This window comes from Lissotriton vulgaris, chromosome 6 (genome assembly GCF_964263255.1).
Source record: "Lissotriton vulgaris chromosome 6, aLisVul1.2, whole genome shotgun sequence".
Classification (NCBI taxonomy): Eukaryota; Metazoa; Chordata; class Amphibia; order Caudata; family Salamandridae; genus Lissotriton; species Lissotriton vulgaris.
Window position 1 is genome coordinate 382,493,135 of NC_141694.1, and position 15,062 is coordinate 382,508,196.

The 15,062-nt window shown below is 45.5% G+C and overlaps 1 protein-coding gene across 1 annotated transcript in view; it reads right to left on the bottom strand.

Moving 5' to 3' along the window:
* TDRP (testis development related protein) overlaps positions 1–15,062 on the bottom strand; it is a 554,794-nt gene that overhangs the window by 40,324 nt on the left and 499,408 nt on the right. The window contains exon 4 of the mRNA XM_086926404.1: positions 2,837–2,940. Within this exon, the coding sequence (XP_086782530.1) occupies positions 2,837–2,940 (104 nt within the window). The remainder of the gene's footprint in view (positions 1–2,836; positions 2,941–15,062) is intronic.

Below are 15,062 nucleotides of genomic sequence, written 5' to 3' on the forward strand. Positions count from 1 at the left end.
TCTGGATTTGGGCGGTATCAATCGGAATGTTTTTCGGAGGGTGTTGAAGCATGCCAAGGATACGGCGCTGACCTGGCAGATCATCATGAGCTGAGTGCTGAGTGCTTCAAGCAGGAATAAAAGACGACGAGGCAGCGGTCAGGCAGCAAGGTAAGTTGTTTTTTAATTTATTTTTCTATCCCCCACCCGGGTTACTTGGTGGCAGCCGCCACTACTGAGAGATGCTGCCATATGCAGTGAAATGGCGGCAACACGTCCAATACTGCAACAAATTAGAGCTGGACCCAATGACTGGGCCAGTTCAGAAACTATTTGGCGAGGGGTAAGAAAGCTGAAGCGGGCCCCACTTGAACTAACATGGATTTTTCTTAATAACGGTTATCTTTGTCTGCATGTGAGGTATGATGTTTGATTAGAAAAAAAAAACTAGCGACTGTACTGCTCATGCACTTTCAACTACTGATAGGCATGTGAAAGTTTGACCACCTTAGCTCAGCCCTTACTGGTCTTAACCGGCTCCATTTGAAAGCCAACATCAAATTACAAAGCTTAGCACACAGAATGTCTGCCTCACACTCATCCAAGGGTCACTGAAGTCAGTCGTCCCTTATTCTGGAAATTTTCAAGTTCGGACTATGCAAGCATGATCCAGGTTTTTCAGGCGCCATGGAAACAGTTTGGAACTCCATGCTTTCCTATCTTTGCACTCGCACTTGACATTCTGAAAATACTGAAATTAATTCTGCCTTTGAATGTCTTGCTAACTAAATAAATTTGATTTTTCTTGCTATTAACCATCACTGCTTTTCTAGCTCCTTGATGAATCCACTCCCTTGCCCGCTCCCGTGTCCTTGTTAGCATTTACTGGGTTTATGTTTTTTTTTTTTACTCTTTCCTTTTGATATTTATCTCTTTTTTTCACCATAATACAGTCTTTTACTCCCAGGTCTGCAGCATTATATGAACAAAGCAAAGAGGACATTGCAGATACTCCTCCCCTCCCACCCCAGGGTCATGGGCATTTCAAACTATTTGTTTGTGGCAATTAATTTTTAGTGTCGAGCAATGGTGGTCTTCTGAAATTCTTTCACTCCCACAGAGGGACGAAGCTTTTGGGGGGCGGGGGGCATTTGGTGTGTGCCATCCCCCACATAATTCAATCACTGCCTGGACGGCTAACAGTGCCTCTCCCCTCATGCATGGTGAGGATGGCTGGGCCCTCACAAGGCAGAAGGGGTAGGCCCGGCCTGGTGTACTATAATGTTGTGACACTTTCAAGCGAGCACAGTTACGTCCGGTCCGCCAGTCTGAGCAGCTCCACGGTCCAGGACTGTCATTCCACTCATGGCTGCACCACCACTCTCCCGCAGTGGCCACGCGGCTCTACTCCAACAGAATCTTATATGCACCAGCTGGCAGGCCATGCGGTGCGAGCTCAGCTACGGGCTCTCTGCTGTGCTAGCTGCAAACGTGGCGCAGCCCAAGCCCTAGTCAGGATATTGATTGGGCAAATCAAACTCCGATCATAGTCTTGACATCGAGAGGTCAGTAACTCTGCCGCGCGCAGCGGTAATGATTGAAACATCCAGAGCGAGTTGCCTGAGCCAGCCCCCGAACCTGCTACAGCACGCTGCCTGAGCGATAATACCAAATTGTCACTGTCTACCAGGTACTTAATAAAGCTGCGCTCTGGCTTGAAAGCATATGCATGATAATGCATTTCAGTGCGGTGATGTGGCCCATGACACGGAAATGTGTTAAGTCTAACGCCTGATGTGTGGTACTTGGCAGGGCTGCATTTGCAATGCAATAGGTCTTACATTTGAGAGAGTTTGAGCTATTGGCACTGTAAATGACAATGCCTTTTATTTAAGTGTTTTGAAAACCTGCAAGCAGTGCGTAAACATGTCATTTTACTGCTAGCCTTCCTTCGATTCATACCCATGCATTTAATATACTTTTGTCAGTACCTCAGCTTAGCTTAATTAATTCTAAGGGATGCACCCCCACATTGTTTGGATAATAGTGAGAATGGACTAATCGTGTTTCTTGGGAGGCAGACAGGATTCACCATCTGGGAGGGAACAGGACCCAGTTTTCAGAACGACATATCAGCTTCTGTGTTGGTATAACCAGGATGCTTCACAGTCTAAGAAGTAGTGTCTAAGTTGTGAACTTACGCTTTTAAATAACCTACTAACATATCCACTGTGATTAAGTCACATCGAAAACACTGAAAATTAGCTATTTATTCACATACGGTTCATCCACTGGCACGCTCTGATAATCGATTCTTGGTAATAGCCAAGAGAACAAAATCAGAGATGAGTAGAACTTAAAAAACCAAACAAAAAGAAATCAAATCAAAATGTACTAACTACAGTTCACTGAATAATGTGGGGGACAAATGGGCACTTGGGATAACAAACAGCGCTATGGCGCTTGGCTTCAAAGTAAGCATTTATTTTGGAGTGAATTAAAACCTGGAATTTAACCCATACAATTACATGAACAATGGAAACCACTGAAATAAGTAACAGCTTCTGGCATTAAGAGTATGCCGTCCTGTAAAAAGAAACTGCGTGCCATCGGAATACTGGCATAGAATCTGGCACACAAACATCCATTTTCTATTTAGACTGCCTAGTTAGTGATTTAAATAGCAGTTGGCCTTTATACTTTAGTCTATAAATACCTGCCACTAGAAAAGCAATCACCTAAAAGCATGCACCTTAAGCAGGCTCCTAATTCTGCTCTAAACAGTTTACGCTGTGAACATTAAGTTATAACAGGCACCAAACTAAACTCTTTTCAACCAACTATGATTTCTGCTTACCCTCTTGATTTTGGAGATTTCGATCCTGTTAACAGTTGCTTTTCATCATCCTTGTTAAAAATGGATGTCACATCTTTCCATCCTCGGAAACTGGCACCCTGGACCTATTGAAAAAAATATCAAGAAAAACGTGCATGAGCCTTGATAAAGTTAGCCTTCTAATACAACCAGTAACAGCAAGCCTATCTTTCAAGTGACAAGGCTTGAAAAAAGAGCTTACATTTTCTTTATTTTCCAAATCCCTTACCATTCCGAACGAGTGGAGACACGAATCAAATTAAAGAATGAACATGAGTCACACATCAACTAAAAAAATACTGCAAAGTTTATACTTTTTTTTCTCAAATGTTTATTATAACAAACATGTAATGCGCTGTAATGGTATTAAATACAAACAGAGCAGATCTAAATATTATAAATTAATAATAATATATCAAATTCGTTATAAGGAATAGACGACTATCTAATGAATAAAACTAAGTATAGGAACAGAAACAGGTTTGATCAGAAACCACTGACATACAGAGAATTAACGTGGCTAGTGGATATAGAGTTCCAAAAATCTATATCAACTCAACATTGTCCAATCGGTCTATCATCATAAATTATACTTTCCCCATTTTTTTTCGACCTTTGACATTTTAGTCATGCATATCTACAGGGCTTCAATAGATTTCCCCGTAGCTGAATCCTTACCCTCCACAGCTCATATTCTCACTCACTTTACCTCCATTAAATTGGTTAATTTCGCTATTACCTCCTTTACTCTTGAATCCCTCTACCACAGACTTCTACAGGTGTTATTAGCGGACCGCTGCAATATTTCCCTCATACATCACTGTTCCCTAGATCTGAAAATAGACTATAGTCACTCCACTTCTTAAAAAAACGTTCCACAGATCCCTCCGTTGTCCTCTATTTTTACCCAATCTCTTTTCTCCCCTTTGCTATAATTTCTTGGAAAAATAAGCTAATCAAGGTAATACTGTTGTTGAAACCACCAACTTCTTACATGCCTCTCCATCAGGATTGCAGCCATCTTATGGAACAGAAACAGATCTGATATCAGTCTCAGATGACTTTTGCCATATTCTTGCTCATGGAGGGTGGGCCACCCTGAGCCTGTATGAGCTCTCTGCTGCATTTGACATGGTCTATCATGAGATCTTGATCAATCACCATTTTCACACTGGCATCCAACATCAAGCCTTAAAGTGACTCCAAGTTTAGCTTGTCTCGTAGAGCCCAAGCTGTCCAACCTCTGCCATTTTCCTCTCTAGTACATATGCAGTACCTCGTGGTTCTTCCCTGAGCCCTACCTTTTTTAGGTCGAGCCTGGGCAGCGCATGCCACACCATTTTTGATCACCCTCTTAGTGGCCTCTAGAACCTCGATTCCCCTCTTTCTCTGTACAATCTGCGAAGAATCTAGGTTTTAACTGACACAGCCCTCTCTTTCTAAGGACAAGTGCAGGGCAGGAGTCGGGGGTTCACGTGGGTGGACGGCGTCCCCCCCACTTTCACAGGGTGAATGCCATCCACCATGCCAAGAAGTTGGGCCCCACTAAAAAAAAGATTCTGAATTCGTCCCGGTGTAATTTTCAAACACCTGGACACATTCAGCAGCACCTGCACGTTGTCTGCTTTCGATCACAACAATGTGCAGGCGGGGACAGGGCTCTTTTATTTCTGACTCCTGCTGGGACACTCGGCCATAATAAAGGCGGAGTCTCAGGGGTCATCAAGCCTCCTTTTGTTGGAGTTTCCTGCCTGGCAGCAGTCAGGATCCTCACACCTGATGCAAATGCAGCAGAGAGGGGAAACAAAGGCTCGCACCTTGTTAGCACTTCACACATACTTGAGAGGAAGCTTTTCACTTTGTTCAGGCTCTGTTTAGAAGGTTTGCATGCATTGTTAGAACGTAAGATGTGTTGATCTTTCCCAGTATTTGCACAAAATAAATTGCATTTATATATGCTTATTAGTATTACCCTTGTGGAGGCGTTGTAATAACTTAAATATCACTATTTCTTTTAAAGCACTATGGCTATAGAAAGCTTAACGCTGACAAAAGGTAACATTGTTTTATATGTAGCCTACAAAAGTGTGAATCTTCTGCCTAAATCAGGAAGGTTTGCAAGTATACTCAAAATGTGATCAAATGTACTCATGATACACTTGCTAAACATATATGTGAGGGCTTAAGATCTGATATGACTTCTTGTGATGCCAGTTCCTGTGATGTCACACGCTGCGATGCCAAGCGCTGCGATGCCACTTGCATACTAATTAACTAGGTTAGTACCCCCACTTCCTTTTTTAGGACTTGTGCCCTGGACAAGTGGGCTGAGGTACCTCCTCTTGTAGCTCCTACATATGGATGCTCTGCAAAATGTGTACCTCTTCCAGATTTCAGCAGGAAAACCATAATTCAAGCTGTGACTATTCTAGGCCTGTATATTGTCTGGGGCGTGCAGGACGGATCGCTACTTTGCGCAAGCAAAACAATGGGCATCTCCCCTAAATATGTCCTTAATTCCTTTCCTGCTCGCAACGCCAACAAAGACAACTCTCCCTCCACCTCTGATACACCAACCCCCGCTCTCAACCTCCACCTTTCCCCACCAATGGACCCTATACCCCAACTCCGATACCATCACCCTTCACAATATTGACATGCTCTTCCTAACAAAGACCTGGTTCAACGATACCTCTCAGTCTATGTTTGATCTCCTATTACCCACAGGCTATTCTATTTTTAGGAATGACAGAACTGTCAAAGTTAGGGGAGGTGTAGCAGTCATCTTTAGAAACTCCCTTTAACTTAAGGCTTCTCCTATCAGCGCCTTCCGCATTTTTGAATGCCTATCTCTTGAGCTTCAACTACACCACCGCTCACCTATCAGATTCCATGCCATTTACCGCTCACCTGGCAGCGGCCCTTCGTTTATGGAGGGACTCACTGACGTCATCAGCGACCAATACTCGCAAAGTGACAATCAGACCTTTGTGGGTGACTCCAATCTCCACTGGGGCTCTCCGCAAGACTCTTCTGCAAATTTGCTGGCCACCTTCCTCTCTACAAACAATCTTATCCAACACTGCACAGAATCAACACACTCTAAGGGCTCAATCCTGGACCTTGTTATTTCTAAAGCAGGCATGCTTTCTATTGCTACCCCTATTCACGTAGACTGGTCTGACCACCCCCTCATCCCATTCTCTCTTCACCTAGCACACTCTATAACTCTTGGCCAACCTAAGAGGGCTACCTCCTGGTTCCGTGACACTAAAAATATTGACACAGTTTCCCTTTGTGAATCAGGTTTGCTGTCGCTCCCAAGGCTAGACCCGAACCTAGATGTTGACGATCTCACCTCCCAATGCCTCTCAGTCCTTGCAGTCGAAATCAATAACGTTGCTCCTCTCCAAAGCAAAAAGAAAAGGCCCATTCCCTCAGCACCTCTGTTCAACAAATCCCTCTATGAAGAAAGGAAGCACCTAAGACTCCTGGAGAAACAATGGAGGCAAGCGCCCTCCACCGATAATTTGGCCATGCTTCATTCAGAAAGATCGAAGTACCACAAGCACATCTTCCTTGGGAAAGCATCACACTTCAGAACCCTCCTTGACTCAGCCAAAAATAGACCCAAAAAACTATTTGATCTCATCAAGAATACTAACTGCTCTCCCCAACCTCCAAGTTGGAGGATTCTACAAAGAAAGCAGCGTATTTCGCTGTATTCTTTGTCGAAAAAGTGAAATCACTTGTGGATCAGGTTGCTCATCCTACCCCTCCAGAGGAGCGCAAATCACTAACAATTTGGCAGAACTTCGACCCCCATCTCTGAAGATGTCCTCCTCAAGTGCATCCTCGAAACAAAGCCCTCCAACCATTCTCTTGACCCCATCCCTAGTGCCATTGCCATTGACTTCTATACCCATTCTCTTCCCTATTGGACCACTCTGATCAACCTCTCCCTCTATCAAGGCTCCCTTCCTGTTCCATTCAAAACTGGGCAGGTCACCCCTCCGCTTAAAAAACCCACTGCTGATGCGAATGACCTCAACAACTTCTGCCCCATCACTAACCTACCCTTTCTTGCGAAGATCACAGAAAGATGTGTTGCAAAACAACTCTCTCGTCATTTCAAGGACAATGATCTTCTTGACAATTTTCAGTCCAGCTTCATCCAAAACTGCAGCACTGAAACATCCCTGCTGCAAGTGATTGATGACGCGCTGCGGATACTCGATTCGGAAGATTGGGGGGGGGGGTTCTTGTCTTCTAATTTTCCTTGACCTTTCTGCAGCCTTTGACACTGTCAATCACAACACCCTCCTCAACACTCTTCATAAGAGAATGGGCATGGATGGCACTGTGTTTAAATGGTTTGCTTCCTTCCTCTCTGATAGATCCCAAATGATCAAAATAGCGTACAGTCTTTAATCTCCTTTGGCGGTGGGTCAAGGTGTTCCTCAAGGCTCTATACTTGCACCCGCATTGTTCAATCTCCATTTGGAACCACTGGGAAATCTAAGTAAATCCGGGGTCCACTATCATCTCTACGCAGACGACACTCAAATCTACCTTAAGGTTGCCTCCATTCACGATCTCTCCATCCTAAGCTCTACTCTGGACTCCATTCAAAACTGGATGTCAACACATCAACTGATTCTGAAACCCTCCAAAACTGAATTCCTCCTCCTCTCCTCCTCACTTTCTCCTCCCCCAGTTGAATCATGGATGGACCAGATTAATCTACTGAACAATAAATCCATCATTGTCGACAGTGCAAAATCCCTTGGTGTCATAGTCGACACAAAACTCAATCTACTCTCCCACATTAATTCAATTGCAAAGTCTGCTCGATACCAACTGCGCCTTCTTTGGGGGATTTGTCGCTTCTTCCCGGAGCATGACCTTAAAACCCTGGTCCAATCGCTGGTTCTCTCTAGACTGGACTACTGCAATTATCTTCTTATTGGCCTCCCCAAATCCCACCTATCCCACCTGTCCCCCCTAAAGTTCCTTCTCCATTCAGCAGCTCGTTTCATTTATGGGACCAAAAGACCACCACACCCATGTTATCCACCCTCCGCTGGCTTCCCATCGAGGCAAGATCTATCTACAAGACTGCCTGCATCACCCACAAACCCTTGCACTCCTCCTCTCCTCTCTACCTGGCGAATAAACAAACTCTCTGGAGGCTCTAGACCATCCCAAAATGCGAAAAATCTACTGCTTGAACCTCCCACTTGCAAGAAGGAAAGATCGATGGCCCAATCCTTTTCAGGCAACGCAGTGAGAATCTGGAACTCCCTTCCGCCTTAGCTCCGGACCACTTCCTCCTCCCAGGCCTTCAAAACTAACCTCAAAGTTCTCCTCCTTCAAAGACACTTTCAAATTTATTTCATGCCCTTTCTATTATCTGAAGGAAGACCTTTTATTATAGAAAATGTCTATTCTCCATGACTATGTATTCTTGTGGATGGAGAGTCTGCCATTTATTGCAGTATTACCCCTTTAGCTGTGTTTGGTTCTCTTTTATAACATGCAGACGTCACTTTTCTCTTGCAACACACTGTTTGCTACCTCTTACATTTTGTTTGCTTTCGATACCTGCACAAGTGCCACCATTGCCTACGTAACATTTGTTCTTGTGTTTGAGTGTCTGCCATGTATTGCAGTATTTTACCTCTACTTGTACTTTGTACACTTTTGTAACCTGCACACATGTCACTTTTTCCTCCTGTAATGCACCCTTTGCTACCTCTTGTATTTTTGTTTGCTCACGATTGTCACTTTTGCCTTATGTAACTCGGCGTTTGCTTTTGTAATTTGTTCACTTATAATGTTCTCATGTATCAGTTCTGTTCCTATTGTGAAGCGCTCTGACACCTTCGGGTAAAGTCCGCGCTATATAAAAACGCACAAATAAATAAATCGGTGTACGGTTTTATTAAACTTTAGACAAAGATTCCAGTCAATGTCACCAGGTGGCAGCAGTTTCTTGTAGCTTAAGAAAAAGAAAGCGACAGACTTAAAAATACAGGACTCTGTGGAACAAGTTCACTTTCACACTAGTCTACATGAAACACTTTATAGTGGACTCAGCTGGTTCCGTTTTAACTAAAGACGGCCAGTAAAGTCATCTGAATTAGCACACGCTCATGTGCCCGTAACGCGGCGCAACAACTCTAAAACCCCTCCACAACGGGTAAATACATTTACTTCTTTGCGTATTAGGCTAATTTAATTTCTAATCTTCAATTAGTATCCTAACTGCAACTTACTTATGCAAACTTGCATTTTGAGAGGAGAAATCTGTGGCTTCTGCCAACAGTTGTTTTTTTTAAAAACCTGCTCTAAAATACATAATCTCGCATTTTATGGCTCTAGCCCCGGACAAATAGATTACGGCAAATTCGAAATGCCTTGAATGTTCAGGAATTTTGCAGTTTGCCGAGCGTCACAAAAAGTCACAAGTTTGTAAAGTCTTAGCATTTTTCCGGGAATTTACAAAGATACGTGTGAATCAGTTTATAGAGGATTGTATTATTTGGGGCAGACTGTGGGGGGACACGCGCATTATAATAAAGAACTACTGAAGTTTTATTGTTTTATTAAGATTACAAAACACGTTTATTAATTCATTTTACAGATGGTCAAGGTCTGTGCGATGGAGCACACAATATATCTGTTTAGATAATTTACATTAAAGTGGAACAGCACTGTCAAAAAGGCAGGCACAAGATGTTTAAAAAACGACAACTTTAAAAGGTTCGCAAAAGCACTTTTAAAATAAATACGGGACTAAATAAAAGCAAAAACATATTTGAACACTTTATTCACTGATTTTTGTATAATCCACGCAGATGAAAGAAACACTGAGATCACAATCTCTCTGGAGTGCAACAAGTCATACCTGAAGTCACAAGATCACCACGTTTACACATTCATTAAATAGGAGTGTCTCACTTAATTTAACTAGTACAGCAAAAATACAAGTGCCAAACTTTGAAATGAGATTTACTTAAACATAAAAAGAACAGTCAAATATACGTTTAATAGGGACTGTGACTAATCCATACATTTATCTTTCCACATTTTATTTTTTACATGTTTATTCCGTATCTGAAAGTCTTGAAAATATATGATTGACTATCTGATAGTCCACAGGATAACAGGATCCCATCATGATATGTTATTATTAAATGCTCAGGAAGAGAAACTAAAACAAAATCTAGGATGAGAACAACAACTGATGAGGTCCATTTAATACATCCTGAAGGCAGTGGCTATAAAAAGTTATCCTTTTGTTTTATGCATAAACCATAGGGTGAACATTTACACACCACACCCAGAGCAGCTGACATGGGATATTAGTGTGCAACCTTTATGGGGATAAACCAATGTTTGAGGGAGGCTGGGGCTTTGATTCTAGGAAATGTGTCATTTACTTGGGGGGGCCAGAATAGATTGCTAGCCTCCTTCCTTCTTAAAAATGTGTGGTTCCTTGAGAAGTACATCCTTCATTTAGAACTAAAAAGAATGACTTCGGGAACTAATTACATCCTTTCAACTACCCAAGAGTTAGGTCACTTTTGAGTGAATGGTTCCACCATTCTGTCAGCAACAAAACCACAGGAATATTTTTCATAATCCTAAGCCAACAGTTTCTGACAGCGAGTTACCGGAGAAAAAGTAAGATGTCCTAAAACCGTTGGTTTGAGACAAATTGCTGATGTATAGCAAAATCCTAAACACAAGATCACTCAAACATGCATCCAAAAAGACTGGACATTGAAAAAGCACAGGCTTTTTCACCAATCCACCTCTTGATGCGAGTCTGATTTCCAGCTCATGTTTAGCGAAACTGTGGGAGAATCAAGGAACATAAGCTCTAAAGATGAAGATCGTAAAGATTGATAGAAAGGAAAGCTCCTAAAACGTGGCTATTTTCAAAGGCGTACCCATAGTGCTGGTTATCTGGTCTTTTTGATGGTTTTGGTAGGCGCCTTGATGCCTTCGGGTTTAGTAGGGCATTATAAGACTCATGTCATTTCATTTCATTTCAGGTCTGTCCTGCTCAGCCCTGTACAACACCTCACAGTCCTTTAGGAAGGGCCATGGACAAGACCTGTACAGCCAGCATCTCACTGCCTTCATTCAATGAAGAACACGCTTTTCTAGTTCTTCCTATCGTTAAGAATGAGGATGGATTTTATGACAAGACCGGGGGCTAGCATTATGCTTCACACTTTTATTGCCAGCTCCTTGCAGCACTTCAAAGCAAAACAACTTCACCTGATCAAATTCCAGAACTTAGAATGTCCAGATTACACATAAAACCTCTGTCAAGGGGAGTGGCTTGCTGCCGATCGAGATAGCCGCAAACTGAGGAAGCTCCGAGGGTGAGACCTTCTCCCCTTAAATCCCATCACTACTCTGGACAATATTGTGTACCCAGACGTCAGATACTTCCAGCCGAATATGTGTGGTGCTGCAGATTGAGCTCACTTCGATGTCTCTGTGGTGAGCACAGCGTGGTGGCAGAGGTGCATCGAGGAGCGGCCTAGGCAAGCGGAGGAAGCAGCAGGCTAAAGTTTGGCGGCAATACCGAGGGTAGTGCCGGCGGCCTGTCGTCGCGGCTTGTGAGGTGCCGCCACCGGCGGTCTAGGGCGGATTACACACCTGCTGTCCGCGGTGACTTCCCGGCTCGCTCCTGATCACTGGTGGTGAAGGGTGCGGGAAGCAGAGGCTAAACGACTGAGCCAGTGCAGTAGGAGCGGCCTCAGCACACGGCAAAAACAGCGGCCCGGAGTTGGATGTCCTGCCCGGGGGTGAGCTCACTGCAGACCACTGCCGCTGGCAGAGTAGCGGGGATCAAGGCCCAGCTGGAGTGCAGAAGCCTACTGACTGGGCTGACACACGGAGCTTCTCCCTGCTGGAGACTTTAATACAGAAGCAATCTGCTACGGACCGCGATCTGGAAGTGGCGACCGCGCTGCTCAGCACGCAGGAGAGGCGGGAGACTGAGCGGACCAGTGCCTCGTGGAGCCCCGGTGAGATTGTTACGGGGCGGCGCGCTGCACCCAAGCAAAGCCATTATAGCACTAATTGAGGGGCCCCCCGGGGAGTGAACTATCGGGAGGAGTACCGTGAGCTGGGACACCTGTAGAAAGTGGCGCAATCAGGCCTAGAGTGGATCCCGCAAGGAGATTGCAGACGGTGGAGGGTGTGACGCCGGACTTTTAGTGTGGGCCAGAGTGCTCGGGAATACTGTGCATCGTGGGTGAAATCCGGCATAAGCTCTGCTAATAGCGTGAGACTCTGGACAGTTGAAGGAGCCTTTCCTGGGGTCTGAGTACGTTGCGATATTGGCTGCGCTGAAGTAAGCGTAAAGGCCCTGAAGGTAATCGCAGGGAAGGCCTTTACCGACCCCTTGAGTGTGGCGCCTCAATAGCTAACATTGAGTGGTGACGAACAAGGGAGTGCATACAGTCCGGACATGAGTGGCAGAGGATCACTCACGACTCAGCAAGGTAAACTCGACAAATATGCATACAATAAAGACTCCCCCCCCCCACTGACGGACCGTAAAACGCCTGCTGATAAAGCAGCGGATGACGCTGGATCGCCTAAAGTGACACTAGAAGATATTATGGCCGGTGGGGTCTATCTCGGCGGACTTGTCCTTCCTCAGGGCGGATTTCTAAAAAATGTCGGCCAGGGTTACAGAGGTGGAACAAACTACTACAACCCTAACAAGAGACACCAACACTCTGCTCCAAAAGGTGTCACAACTGGAGGCTGAGAACAAACGCATAGTGGCTAAACTGGATGACCAGGAAGGGCGTTCTCGCACCAACAATGTACAAATTAACGGTATTCCAGAAGGGAGCCCCGCCATGGACCTGTATGTTGAAGAATTGATAAAAACAAGATTGCAGCCCAGAGGTCTATCCGCCTTCTTCTCTGTGGAGCATGGGTCTATCCGCCTTCTTCTCGGTGGAGCGTGCACACAGGTTTCCCGGAGGCAGGCCTAAGCCTGCCCCCTCCACCCCCCATCGTCCGGTTCTGGCGCGTATATTTAAGTTTCGGGACAGGGACGCAATTCTACAAACAGCACGAGTGGCACCACCTCTAAAGGTACAGAATTCTGTAGAGTCCTTCTTCCCAGACTACACGGCGGCTGTGACGGCGCGTCGTAGAAGTTTTCTGGAGGTAAAAAAGAAGCTACGGGCCTGTGACCTGCCATACTCGATGCTATTCCCAGCAAGACTCTGCGTAGTGGTGGAGGGAAACATGTTTTTTTGAGACGTCAGAGAAAGCCCACGATTGGCTAGAGGGATGGCGCAAGGTGGACCCCAAGAGGAGGAGAGAGAGACAACCTCAGCGATCTGATAGGGACGCCAACTTGAATGACCAGGAGCAATGGGTGGACGAAGACAGACAGCTGCAAGAGGAGGCTGCAGGGTGAAGGGCGTGGGTGCTGCCTCTGACCCGTTTGTAGACACTGTGGATAAGCCAAGCACCTGAACTCACATCGGCGAAAGACTAGAAACGGACATATCACAGATTATGGACTCTGGGACAGGGGATGAATGTGGTCTTCCTTGGACTTCCCACTCCCATACACGCAAGTAATGTTTGTGGGATGGGGTATTAAGCACTCTGCTGAGTTGGGGTGGCGGGTAGTTTTGAGTCCGCTAGGTAGGGAGGCAGGGAGGGTGGTGGAAGGGCTGGGAAGGTTGAAATGGTTTTGTTTAGGAATTTGTTCACAGTTTGGATATGGTACACGATTAGGCACTACTAGCACACACGAGTCACACTTACAAGCTTATAACCCGTTCGCTGAGCCCCACTGGATTTGGCAATACACGCTACCACAACTAATATGGTGAACGGGGACTCCCCGGGACTGGTACCACCTCTCAGCCTGCTTACGTGGAATGTCCGAGGCTTGGGGGACAAAATAAAACGGGGCCTAGTGCTACATTGTATTAGGAGGAGAGCACCTATGGTAGTATTACTGCAGGGGACACACCTTACAGTGACTACCACTAAAGTGATGCATCGATGGGGTTACAGGATGGTGACACACTGAGTTTTCTTATGGGTCCAGAGGTGTGGGTATAATGGTTTGAAAACAGTTCTCCTTGATGATACATAGAGTCAAAACCGACGGAGCGGGGCGTTTTGCGGCTATTATCGCTTAATGGGAGGGGTGACCCCTTAATATCGTATCTGCCTATGTTCCCCCCGCACTACATGCGGTGGCACTCCCAGATCAAAGTGCATTCTTGCTAGACTTGCCGGAGGGGGACTTGATCATCAGTGTCCCCACTGCCATCATGGATGACACCATGGACAGATATCCGGTGCAAGCAAATAAAGCAAATAAAGGGGGGGGGGGTGGCATGTTTCAGGGGTTTCATGGACGCATTAGGACTTACTGATATCTGGAGACTATATCACCCAACAGCACGGCAATACACATATCACTCCTGGGTACACAATAGTTTGACACAAATAGATTATTTCCTTGGATCGACTGTCAGCCTTAATAAAATAGATAGTGTAGAAATTACACAGAGAGGGATATCTCATCACTCTCCACTGATTTTGACATACACTCACCACCAGACGCGGCGCCGTATATATCCGATTTATCCCAGATATTTACAGGTTCCCAAGATTAGGAAGGCAATCGTTACAATGTCAGACCACTACTTTCAAGAAAACGCCACATCAGTTGACTCGCCGACCATTCTGTGGGAGGCATATTAAACGGTGCTCAGGGGCCAAGCTATAGCATCCATCACAGCGCATAAAAGGGAGAAACAGTCAGAGCTACACTCCTTATAACTAGAACTACACACTGCGGACGCCCAACATGCTGAGGACCCCACTACAGAGGCGTCCCATAACTTGCATCTCAAACAGCAGCAATACCGGACACACTTACTGGACTTAACCAGACATAAAATGCAGGCCACGGGGGCGTGGCCAAGATGGCGGGGTAGAAGGACGTGTCTGCTGGAGCTCCCGACCCCATCGGAGGCCCCATGCCCTAAATTCAGCAGTTTCTTCCCCCCGGAGCCCTGCTGACTAGCCCGACTGCCTGGCACACCGGTGCTGGCTAGTCCGTCGCACTCGGTGATCGAAGGGGTGTATAATTCACCGTGTTTCGGGTGCTGTGCGCAGGACCGGCGCGAGC